This window comes from Mauremys mutica, chromosome 16, assembly GCF_020497125.1.
Source record: "Mauremys mutica isolate MM-2020 ecotype Southern chromosome 16, ASM2049712v1, whole genome shotgun sequence".
Lineage (NCBI taxonomy): Eukaryota > Metazoa > Chordata > Testudines > Geoemydidae > Mauremys > Mauremys mutica.
This window is the reverse complement of record NC_059087.1, coordinates 32,246,680-32,259,144: the sequence shown is the minus strand read 5'-3', so window position 1 is coordinate 32,259,144 and position 12,465 is coordinate 32,246,680. Positions and strand designations below refer to the sequence as shown.

The 12,465-nt window shown below is 44.3% G+C and overlaps 1 protein-coding gene across 1 annotated transcript in view; it reads right to left on the bottom strand.

Moving 5' to 3' along the window:
• The window catches only part of HORMAD2 (HORMA domain containing 2), an 86,190-nt gene that overhangs the window by 54,209 nt on the left and 19,516 nt on the right, over positions 1 to 12,465 (bottom strand). The window contains exons 2-7 of the mRNA XM_044989535.1: positions 10,918 to 11,006; positions 9,262 to 9,406; positions 6,388 to 6,451; positions 4,268 to 4,304; positions 2,489 to 2,509; positions 1,031 to 1,057 (exon numbers count right to left, since the gene is read on the bottom strand). Of these exons, the coding sequence (XP_044845470.1) occupies positions 1,031 to 1,057; positions 2,489 to 2,509; positions 4,268 to 4,304; positions 6,388 to 6,451; positions 9,262 to 9,406; positions 10,918 to 10,968 (345 nt within the window). The 5' untranslated portion in view covers positions 10,969 to 11,006. The remainder of the gene's footprint in view (positions 1 to 1,030; positions 1,058 to 2,488; positions 2,510 to 4,267; positions 4,305 to 6,387; positions 6,452 to 9,261; positions 9,407 to 10,917; positions 11,007 to 12,465) is intronic.

The following is a 12,465-nucleotide window of genomic DNA, read 5'->3' as shown; positions in this document are numbered from 1 at the left end:
GTTCAGGTGCCTCTTGCTCCCATTTTCTTCTAGGACAAGGCTCCCCAGCCAGACTATATCTGCATGATGCACCCTGGCCATGCAACTGTCATTGCCAAGAGGGACCTGTGATGCACCCTGGACACACCCGTCCCTTGCCAAGAGGGGACCTGTGGTGCATCATGGGAGATGCAGTCCTACCAGGGAACTTATAGAGGTGAATGGGAGCGTGAGGTGTTGGAACTACAACTCCTATGGGACAGCGACAGCATATCAGAATGAAAATATTTCAGTTTTCGATATTTTGCTGAAAACTCAAAATTTCTGAGGAAAATAAGAAACCATAAACAGCTCTGATGATAACACATTTAAAGAGCATTTTGGTAAGGTTTTGGAGGGGAATAATAATCCCAGCCTTGGTAGCCAAGTATATGGAGTAAATTCTTGCTCTTCTTCCATGAGCCACACTGGGGGGCAGTGGAACAGTAGTGGATGAGCAGAGGTTCTGTCTTTACAGGACAGATGAAGACATAATGGCTCATGGGGCAATACAGAGCAGGGTGATATTCGCCACTGTACAAAGGGACTACCAAGTGCTCTATGCACCACCTACATCCCAGGGCTGAAGTGGTGAGTAGGCCTTGCAGTGGACCTCTCTGACCAGACTGAAAGTCACCCTTTAACAGTGCTGCTGACAGCTGGTGCGTAAAGGAACGGTGTGCATTATCCCCAGCTCCTGCTTCTGGTCTTCAGCAGAGGGGAGCAAGGTCCTACCTATGCCCCTGAGTTACCCAACAAGCATCACCAGGTGCAACAGACAGGCCAACAGCCTAGTGTTCAACAGGGGCACTTGGATCACCACTCTGCCTGGCATCTGTGTTGGTCTGCTGAGGTGAAGGAATAAGAGAAAGAGGTAGCTTATGTCTCCTCGCTCAACCATGCAAACCTGTCAAATCAAAGCAGCATTTAACCCTATGAGCCCATTCTGAATATAGTACAACTCACCCCTACAATTTATTTCCCCCCTAAGTAGAGCTTGACTCCTTCTTACCTGTGGCTCCTTGGGATTGGTGTAAATCTGTTTTAAGAAAGTATAGTGAATGCATCTCTCTCTCTGATAAAATGTAGCAGTGAGAAGTAAACAAACAACTGAATCTCTATCATGCCCTAAGAACACGGGGTATGTCTAGACTGCAGTCATGAGTTGTGATTAAGGTGACCACCCGTCCCTTCGCTTAAGGGATGTCTCTTGACCATTTTAAACATTAAATTGAGGCTTATGATAATTGCATTGTATACTGGAGGGCAGCAGAAATGGACACTTGATATGCTAAGGTAAATCGTGTTTCCCTAAAATGTCCCTTAAAATAAAGCACTGTCCCTTATTTTTCATGTGGCTTTCCCTTATTTCCATCCAACAAAGGTGGTCACCCTAGTTGTGACTGAAGCTTGAACTACCTAGCTTTAATCGCGCTAGTTTGGGTATGGGAACAGTGAAGCTGCTGATTTGGGGCTGGCTTGTATAGCCCATGCCAATGCTTGCAATGACACAGCTTCACTGCTCCGGAAGCAAGCTCTCCATAAAAGATCAAACCATAGGACCATCTATACAATAGCCAATACCTGTTGCTGCAGAGTAAGGTGGAAAAAACATCCATTATATGACATTTTGAAGGGCTCAGGGGAGATCTCATCCAGACCCTCACCAGCGATCAATAATGCCCTCATGCATGAGGATTAGTTACCCAGATCTTTGCTATGGTGTCTAGAATACCTACAAGTGCTTTACAAAGGTATGCGTCAGAGACTGGCCATGCACAATCTCTGCAACACCAAGGGTCCCAACGACAACTTTCCAGAAATCTGAGGGCTAAAGGGTTTGTCTCATCAGTGGCAATGAGAAGGCAACTGAAGAGGGTGCTCATAGAGAGGGGAAGGGAAGGAGGCAGTTGCCCATTTCTGTTTGGGGTATAGGCAGAAGGAAGCAGCAATGTGAAGCACATGGCAGTGCTTGTAATCAGTATCCTATACCTGGGCTCTGACTATACTACAGACTTGTGCTGGCACAGCTACATCAGCCAGGGGTGTAAAGAAGCCTCTACAGTAGATGCAGATATACCAGCAAAGCTGTGCTTTTACTGGTATTGCTTGCTTTGCTTGTGGGGGGTGGTTTTACTCTAGTTAGATCCACACTAGGAGCACTTTGCCAGTATTATATACTGGTATTCCTATACCAGTAAGCTGTTCCTAGTGTGGACATGGCCTTCGTAATTTAAGGATGAATATTGTGCACCACTGATGGAGGCAAAAGCTGCATCCAGCAAATGTTCCCATGCAACCTAAGAAATTAGCATTTATCTTGTGACGAGAGAGGTTATTGCTCTAAACCCCATTGCCATGAGCTCTTTAAGTACAGACAGAGATGGGCAGAAGAAGCCTTGGTTTAACGTCTCATCCAACCACCGTGGGGGAAGGAAAACACCTTGCTTTCATTTAACGGATGACTTACTGCCAGGACAGCCATATGTAACTGGAAGAGAAAATAAGAGTCTAGTCAAAATCTAAGTGCCTAGTGTAATTAAGGAATAAATACATTCAATGGTTTGCGAGTCAAGGCTTTTCAGACAGACCCTTGCTAATTCAGACGCACTTGGGTGCAACATCAGTGACACCCTGTGGCCAGTTTTATTAACTACATCGGGGTCGGCAGCCTGCAATTAGGTACCAGGTTTCAGTCTTTGATCTCTGATATGGACCTCATCACAGACACCTACACCTTGTTCACCTATAGACTGCACTATGGCAAAGAACTGTACTTGAGAGTAGCCTTGTAAACCACTTGAAAGCTTTGGCTAGAGAAAGCATTAGTTCACTTGCTTACTGAAACAAAGGAACTGCCTCAATAGATCAAACCAGTGATCCACCTGGCCCAGTACCCTCTCCCTGACACTGACTAGCACCAGATGCTTCAAAGGAATGTGCAAAAAATCTGGGAGTGGATAATGGAATAACTGCTCACAGGAGTTTTTTCCTAATCCCTGTCAGTTAGAAGTTGATTTATGTTCTGAAGTATGAGGGTTTGAATCTCTTGTAAATGGTGGAGACCATTACTTATTTAAAGCTGACTGTTTGAATTGTCAGTAAGCAAGTATTTGAGTTCAGAACATTTCACATCATTTCATCTATAACAACAGTAGAATTGACATAGACAAGCGTCAGTCTGATCAGCAGTGCATATATCGACAAAAATCCATCTGATTTAGGCAAGAGTAATGACTATAGATTACTATAGCTGCTATAGATGAGAGTTAGTCTGACGAACAATGCTGACACACAGACAGCAATCAGCCCTTTGTATTTACAGGTCAGATTTTTCCTCAGATTGAGTAAGTGAGGGCTGGGATTACTTAAAAATGTGCATTTATTCTGAAACCAGGTACTCAAGCCTTGTATTTGACAGAATACAAGAAGAAAAGAAAATCTAAACTCAGGGCAGGTCTACACTTAAAACGTTGCATCGGCACAGCTGCACGCCGCTGTAGCGTTTAAGTGAAGATGCTCTTAGGTCTTCCATTGGCAGAGCTAATCCAGCTCCCTGAGAGACAGTAGCTATATCAACAGGAGAAGCTTTTCCATCAACGTAGCGCCGTCTGCACAGAGTAGGGGGCGGTTGGTTAGTATAACTATGTCGCTCAGGAGTGTGGATTTTTCACACCCCTGAGCGATGTAGTTATACCGATATAAGTCTGTAGTGTAGACCTGGCCTCTGTATGGAAACCAGATGACAGTAAAATGAAGAAAATGGAAAAGAGAGGAAAGAAAGGCAAGGGGACGGGAAAAGAAGGGGTGAAGGAAAGAGGGAGCAGAGAAGAGTATGGCAAAAGAACAAAGGCAGGGAGAGAGATTTGCTTTGATTGACAGAATCGGCGTCCATCCATTAAAGGATGTAAATATAGAACAGAGAATGCAGGGGAGAACCCTGCAGACTGCAAATTAATGTGGAACCTATTCACAACAAGCAGGTCTAGACACTAATAATGGTTACTAAGCTACGCTACCTAAGGGAGTAAATGTCAATATCACAAACACACAGAGCAGCTTTCCTTCCTTCCCTGAGGCACAGATCTCTATTGTGTACTTGTTCTGTATGTGCAGTTTCCAGTGGGATCACTGGCGAATATATAGCAGAGATGCTCCCTGCTGGAATGCACACGGAAAATTGGAGCAGAGTTTTGCCCATTGTTTGTGAAGAAGGATTATACTACCAAAATAGGAAACAAAAACTTACATAGTTCTTTTCCAAAGCATCAAAACAGCCCTGAATCCTGCCAGGAAAGAAATGTTAGTAACTAGTCATGCCAGTGTAGGAGCTGGAAATCCTCACTTACTAGATGGAGTTTAGAGTGCACATTTACAAGCATTAAGCAGCACAGAGCTCACAACATTTTTAGCTTTTAAAGATCTCTTCTCCCCTCCATATGTGTGCACAGTTTATACACTAAGGCATCTTATTACCAGGCATCCTGGGACTACTCAAAACAGTAAACACGACTGGGTAGTAATGGCCAGATCTTTGGCCCCATTCTGGTCCCTTTGTGCTGATGGATCCAGTCAGCTGGGTGTTCCTTTGGCATAGCTGCGAGGAAGGAGACATGGCTGGAGTGCTGCTGCAATCATAGAATATCAGGGTTGGAAGGGGCCTCAAGAGATCATCCAGTCCAACCCCCTGCTCAAAGCAGGACCAACTCCAACTAAATCATCCCAGCCAGGGCTTTGTCAAGCCTGACCTTAAAAACCTCTAAGGAAGGAGATTCCACCACCTCCCTAGGTAACCCATTCCAGTGCTTCACCACCCTCCTAGTGAAAAAGGTTTTCCTAATATCCAACCTAAACCTCCCCCTCTGCAACTTGAGACCATTACTCCTTGTTCTGTCATCTTCTACCACTGAGAACAGTCTGGATCCATCCTCTTTGGAACCCCCTTTCAGGTAGTTGAAAGCAGCTATCAAATCCCCCCTCAGTCTTCTCTTCTGCAGGCTAAACAATCCCAGTTCCCTCAGCCTCTCCTCATAAGTCATGTGCTCCAGCCCCCTAATCATTTTTGTTGCCCTCCGCTGGACTCTTTCCAATTTTTCCACATCCTTCTTGTAATGTGGGGCCCAAAACTGGACACAGTACTCCAAATGAGGCCTCACCAGTGCTGAATAGAGGGGAATGATCACATCCCTCGATCTGCTGGAAATGCCCCTACTTATACAGCCCAAAATACCGTTAGCCTTCTTGGCAACAAGGGCACACTGTTGATTCATAGGGTACACTGTTGACTTTTTATGATAATGATTTTAGGCTGCTCTAAACTATCCTGAGACAGTGCAGAACTGGCCCCAGGACTGGAGAACTGTATATGGCTCCTCTGCAGCCTCCTCATCCTTGCCTAGTGCTTAAAGGACACAGCAGATAACTGAGCCATGAGTATTTGCAGGATTGGGCCCTTACAGTATTTAAACCATAAAGACGTGCTACACTCCCTATAACAACTCCCTCAGCTGAGTAAGGAGTGATGCCATGTTTCTGAAACCTGAAGACCTGAAGAACAGCTCTGTATAAGCTTGAAAGCTCGTCTCTTTCACCAATAGAAGTTGGTCCAATACAAGATATTACCTCACCCACCTTTCTCTCTCTGTTTCTGAAATGCATTTATTAACTATAACTCCAGAAAGCTAAGGGCCTAGTAATGCCCCCAGAAACAGACAACTTCCAGTGAAGAGAAAACAATGCACATACTAGTTAAAAATCAATCAAGCATAAACATGACTTTAAAAAACTAGAAATAGCAAATATGTAACCTATGGAAATAAGTAATCTCACAACTTTGTTTAGAGTGAGCCTCATTCCTCCCTTACCTGCTTTGTTTGTTCACTTGAGGGCCTGATCCTGCTCTCATTGGGGTCAATGAGATCACATTTACATTGGAAGCTCGTTGGAGAGGGACCATGTCTTTGTTATATAAAGTGCCAAGCACACACAGCTTTTATAATAAATCAATGGTAATTGCTTTGGCAAATCCAATAGCATTGGCCCTGAAGGATTTCAAATTTAGGAAGTAAAGGCGCGTGGTAAGACAGCGGAAATCTGAGATGTAAATCAACTCCACACTAGCTTGCTGTAGTCTAACTGCCTGAGTGCATCTTGCTGACGTGGGTAAACAGCTCTTTAATGCATCTTGAGCCAGTCCCATTTCAAAGAAGTCTAGATCAAAGCGCTCCAGCAAACCGTCAATGCATACCAGCAGGGTGCACATGGACAACTGGAGTGCAGCAGACTAGTGCAGGATAGATTCATACCCCAGCTTGTTGTAGTCTAATTGTTTATGTAGGCAAGCCCTAAGTTTCACTGTTATTCACTTACCACTTGACTATCTGCAGTGACCCCAGACAGCTTTTATCTTCCCGAAGGATTTTTAGACAGAGGTCTGCAAAACAAGAGTTAGCATATAGTTACAAAGCTTATCTGCAGCCACTGGGCAAACACTGAAATCTAGTCAGTCAGCAAGGTATGAAGTATTTTATTGGGAAACACTTCCTGAGCTGGAAGATTGGTTTTAACAGCATCCCAGGTGGGCTGACACAGGCTCACTGCTGTAGTTTAAAATGCCAAAGACCTTTGCTGAGATACAGTGAACTCTTCCAGGAAAAAGTACTGGAGTTACAGATTTATTGAGTGTGGCTTCATTTAGAAATGCCAGCAGCTTCCTTTCTTCTTCCTTTCCCCTCAATCCCCATTCTCATTTTATTCTGGCACTTCCCAACAGCACCTTTTAGTTCTGCACTCCAGTGTTCACTAACACACAAATAAGCTGAACAACTGTGCTCAAAATGAGCTAATGCTGTGATGTTTCCCCACCGGGCTCCTGTGGCCCTTTCGTCCTCCAAGTTTAGGAGTTACGATCCACAAGCAGAAAATTCCTAAAATTAAAGCCAATGCTGATAGGCCAACCACAGAGGTGAATTAATGCCTTGGGGCCCAATCCTGCAGCTCCCACAGGAATGAGTGGGTCAAATGTCAAGATTCTTGCTCAGAAAGACACTTGAAGATCTGAAATCTGATCAGAAAGACTGATGACCTTTCGGATGGAAAAATCAAAAGTCAAATTTGGGATTTCCTCTTCCCTCCTCAGCAGGCCATAATGAACAAATGACCAGATTTCAAGATACTAGCTCTATGGGAACACAGAAATGAACTGTACCCCATTTCAAGCATAAGTCAAGGATGATAAATATATAAAGCTGGAATATATGGAGTCACTACCTCTCCCCACCTTCAGATCTTAACTTAATATAAAGATGCGGAAATCAAAGTTTCATCAGTTGGCGTGACCTTGCCACAAGTCTCACAATACCTTGTGTTTTTCTTAAAGCCTCATCTCTGAAGCCACCTGATTATGTGAAATATCAGGGGGTAGCCATGTTAGTCTGTATCCACAAAAACAACAAGGAGTCTGATGGCACCTTAAAGACTAACAGATTTATTTGGGCATAAGCTTTTGTGGGTAAAAAAATCCACTTCTTCAGATGCATGGAGTGAAAATTACAGATGCAGGCATTATTATGCTGACACATGAAGAGAAGGGAGTTACCTCACAAGTGGAGAACCAGTGTTGACAGGGCCAATTCAATCAGGGTGGATGTGGTCCACTCCCTATAATTGATGAGGTGTCGTCAATTCCAAGAGAGGCAAAGTTGCTTTTGTAGTGAGCCAGCCACTCCCAGCCCCTATTCAGGCCCAAATTAATGGTGTTAAATTTGCAAATGAATTTTAGTTCTGCAGTTTCTCTTTGAAGTCAGTTTCTAAAGTTTTTTTGTTGCGGGATGGCTACTTTAAAATCTGTTATAGAATGTCCAGGAAGACTGAAGTGTTCTCCTACTGGCTTTTGTATGTTACCATTCCTGATGTCTGACTTGTGTCCATTTATTCTTTTACGTAGAGACTGTCCAGTTTGGCCAATGAGAGGCACTGCTGGCACATGATGGCATGTATCACATGAGTAGATGTGCAGGTGAATGAGTCTCTGATGGTGTGGCTCATGTGGTTGGGTCCTCTGATGGTGTCGCTAGAAACTAGAAACTGCAGAACTAAAATTCATTTGCAAATTTACACCATTAATTTGTGCCTGAACAGGGGCTGGGAGTGGCTGGCTCACTACAAAAGCAACTTTGCCTCTCCTGGAATTGACACCTCCTCATCAATTATTGGGAGTGGACCACATCCACCCTGATTGAATTGGCCCTGTCAACGCTGGTTCTCCACTTGTGAGGTATCTCCCTTCTCTTTATGTGGCAGTATAATAATGCCTGCATCTGTAATTTTCACTCCATGCATCTGAAGAAGTGGGTTTTTTACCCACAAAAGCTTATGCCCAAATAAGCCTGTTAGTCTTTAAGGTGCCACCAGACTCCTTGTTGTTTTTTGTGATTGTGTGAGAATCTCAGCTTTCATTTAAAGAACAGGAGTACTTGTGGCACCAGGGGGACTAACAAATTTATTTGAGCATAAGCTTTCGTGGGGTAAAACATTTCATTCACAAAATCTCCAGATTGTGGAGAAAAGATTGAAAATCTGACCCCTAATGGCTCAAAAAACAGAAGGCAACTGTAAAAAAATCCCTGACATTTATTATAAAAATCCAGTCTTGTGATTTTGAGGGAGCCTGATACATACACCTCTATCCTGATATAACGCGACCCAATATAACACAAATTTGAATATAATGCGGTAAAGCAGTGCTCCGGGGGAGCAGGTCTGGGCATTCCGGCGGATCAAAGCAAGTTCGATATAACGCGGTTTCACCTATAACACGGTAAGATTTTTTTGCTCCCAAGGACAGCGTTACATCACGGTAGAGGTGTAGTTTTGGAATGCTTGGGATTGGCAATACTGATGAAATTGCTGAGTAATGAATGTAACTGGAAAACAAAACAAACATTGAGAGAAACTGATGGTTGCCACTAGCTCTAAGTTGTCTTTCTGCCATAGGAGCTTTTCCTGTATCAGGGCTGCTGGATAAGGCCCATAGGCTCACATCCTGCAAGATATTTAGGTGCTTAATTCCGATTGATTTCAATAGGAATCTGGCACCTACATACCTCTGAGGATTTGGGCCATGGTCAGCAGTCTTCCTACAAAAGATTGAACTTGTCAAATATGTGAACAGCACTGGACTAATCTGTACTGGGCAAAGGTAATCCATTGAAACATGCTTGTAGCATGCACTGAAAACATTACCATCTAAATAGCGAGTTCCATATGAGCTCTCTGGGAAGAGCCCTCTTAGGTATGTTATACAGGAGACAGAGATGGCCAAAAGCCTTTTCATCAGCACCACGGACTGCTGGTCAGTGGCAATTTTGTGTGGAAACAACACTGATTCCTGAAAAAAAGACAAAGACAAAAATATTATTGGTTTTAGACTAGTAGAAAGGTCCGGAGCTAGAGGGGAGAATTAGCAGGTTTAGAGGGAGTCTAAATTAGGGTAATTTACCCTTTCTTTTGGTCTCCATAGTGTGTATGCCACACACTTACACACTGGTGGACTAAGTATAAGTGGCTCAAGGAGCATCTAACACACTTGGCCCAAAGTTTATTGCTACACAAAAGCTTTCAGTGACAGTATTAATATATTGTCACCCAGGCAGAGAACTATTGCTACAGTTCCACAGGGTGGTAGATGCGGTGTTACAGAATTCCAGTGACAAAACAGGGCTCTGAGGCCTACACACTGGAAAAGAAGCACTATTCCAGGGGAGTGCTTCTCAACTGCTCAGATATTTAGAGTCCAGAAGGCAGACACAGCCTGCAGACAGGCTTCCAACAAAGCCAGAGGTTATATGCAGATCTGGTTTCTAAAAGAATGTAGGATTCTGCTTAGTAATAGCTAAGCACTCATATACTTTTCCATGCCTAGGACTCTGTTTATTATGAATAAGGCTAAGATTTTGTCATAGGCAACAAACAAAAATTCATGCGGTCGTGACTTTTACTAAAAATAACCATACACGCCACGGCAGAGGCACAGAGCCCTAGCTGCAGCCCCCACTGCAGGGCAGGGGCACACGGCACTAGCAGCAGCCCCCGCCACAAGCCATGGGGCAGAGGCGCGTGGCCCCAGCAGTGGCTCCTGCCGCAAGCTGCAGGGCAGGGGCGCACCGCTCCAGCGGCAGCTCCCACCGCGGGGCTAGTGCCGGCTCCAGCCCCAGCCCCAGCTCCAGCCACAGCTTCAGCTGCTGACAGCTGAAGAAGTCACAATACACTCATGGAATCTGTGACTGCTGTGACCTCCGTGATTAAATCGTAGCCTTAATTATTAATACTAAACATCAAGTAGTGGTGATGATCTAGTGGTCCCTTCTGGTCTCCATGACACCTGGTATTAACATGCAAAATCTTTGTGTAAAGGAGTACCACTACCAGGACTTGCATCCGACGAAGTGGGTATTCACCCACGAAAGCTCATGCTGCAAAATGTCTGTTAGTCTATAAGATGCCACAGGATTCTTTGCTGCTTTTACAGATCCAGACTAACACGGCTACCCCTCTGATACTTGACTACCAGTTCATTGTCTTTTTTCTCCTCTAGGGAGGCTCTGCATGCCCAAGGAATTTTACATAGCCAAGCACCAGTATCCAGCACCTAGGCACCGATTTGCCTACAAATCCTCAGGTTACCTAGCCAGCATCTTCTTGGCTACCCTGGCCTGGAGACAGCTGCTTTCAAAACCCAACAAAGACACAGTGTAATCAGCACTGAGCACACTGTCTGCCCTGGAAGCAACGGATGGGAAGGGTAATCAAAGCCAGGTACTGAGTACTACTGAGTACTGCAGGGCTGAGTACTACTAGGCCAGCATGTTGATCAGTAACATTAAGTCCTAAATCCTGTACCTTAGAGGTTTTATGCTTCTGCCCAGTGTGTGAGAGCTGAGCCGTGGCCATAGCGTCTCAAAGTGCTGCCTTCGACATGCAATTAGAACCTGCAGAGAAATAGACATTAACCACTTGGCAAATACAGGATTCCTCGTATTTCTCATCTTCCTGACCATAAGAACCAGACTGCATAAGAACTCTCTCTAGATTTGAAAGCCGAACTCTTGCCAGGAGAGCTAAATGGTGTCAGATTGACGTCACTCTGTGCCACAGTTTGGAAGTTCACATGGCAGGAAGAACCCCTCATTATCTCTAAGAACGGCCGTACCGGGTCAGACCAAAGGTCCATCTAGCCCAGTATCTGTCTACCGACAGTGACCAATGCCAGGTGCCCCAGAGGGAATGAACCTAACAGGTAATGATTAAGTGATCTCTCTCCTGTCATCCATCTCCATCCTCTGACAACAGAGGTTAGGGACACCATTTCTTACCCATCCTGGCTAATAGCCATTTATGGACTTAACCACCATGAATTTATCCAGTTCTCTTTTAAATGCCGTTATAGTCCTAGCCTTCACAACCTCCTTAGGTAAGGAGTTCCGCAAGTTGACTGTGCGCTGCATGAAGAAGAACTTCCTTTTATTTGTTTTAAGCCTGCTGCCTATTAATTTCATTTGGTGACCCGTAGTTCTTGTATTATGGGAATAAGTAAATAACTTTTCCTTATCCACTTTCTCCACATCACTCATGATTTTATTTATCTCTATCATATCCCCCTTTAGTCTCCTCTTTTCCAAGCTGAAGAGTCCTAGCCTCTTTAATCTTTCCTCATATGGGACTCTCTCCAAACCCCTAATCATTTTAGTTGCCCTTTTCTGAACCTTTTCTAGTGCTAGAATATCTTTTTTGAGGTGAGGAGACCACATCTGTACACAGTATTCGAGATGTGGGTGTACCATGGATTTATATAAGGGCAATAATATATTCTCAGTCTTATTCTCTATCCTCTTTTTAATGATTCCTAACATCCTGTTTGCTTTTTTGACCATCTCTGCACACTGCGTGGACATCTTCAGAGAACTGTCCACGATGACTCCAAGATCTTTTTCCTGACTCGTTGTAGCTAAATTAGCCCCCATCATATTGTATGTAGAGTTGGGGTTATTTTTTCCAATGTACATTACTTTACATTTATCCACATTCAGAGGCAGCTCTAGACATTTTGCCGCCCCAAGCACGGAGGGTCCGCTGGTCCTGCAGCTTCGGTGGACCTCCCGCAGCCGTGCCTGCGGGAGGTCCACTGAAGCCGCGGGACCAGTGGACCCTCCGCAGGCAAGCCGCTGAAGCAGTGATTTCCCTACACCCCCCCCAGGGGGGGTGTACACCCCCCCCTGAATTTTCCCAACACCCCCCCTAGTTTTGTGAGCTAGTTACATACCAATTTAGTGACTGTTTGGAAATCTGAATTTAAACTGAAACATTAATACACACTTTAAAAGCTTATACAGTGTATGATAAAATGTGTATCTGAAAAAGTATAATAGATTTGAAAAGTATGAACATAGA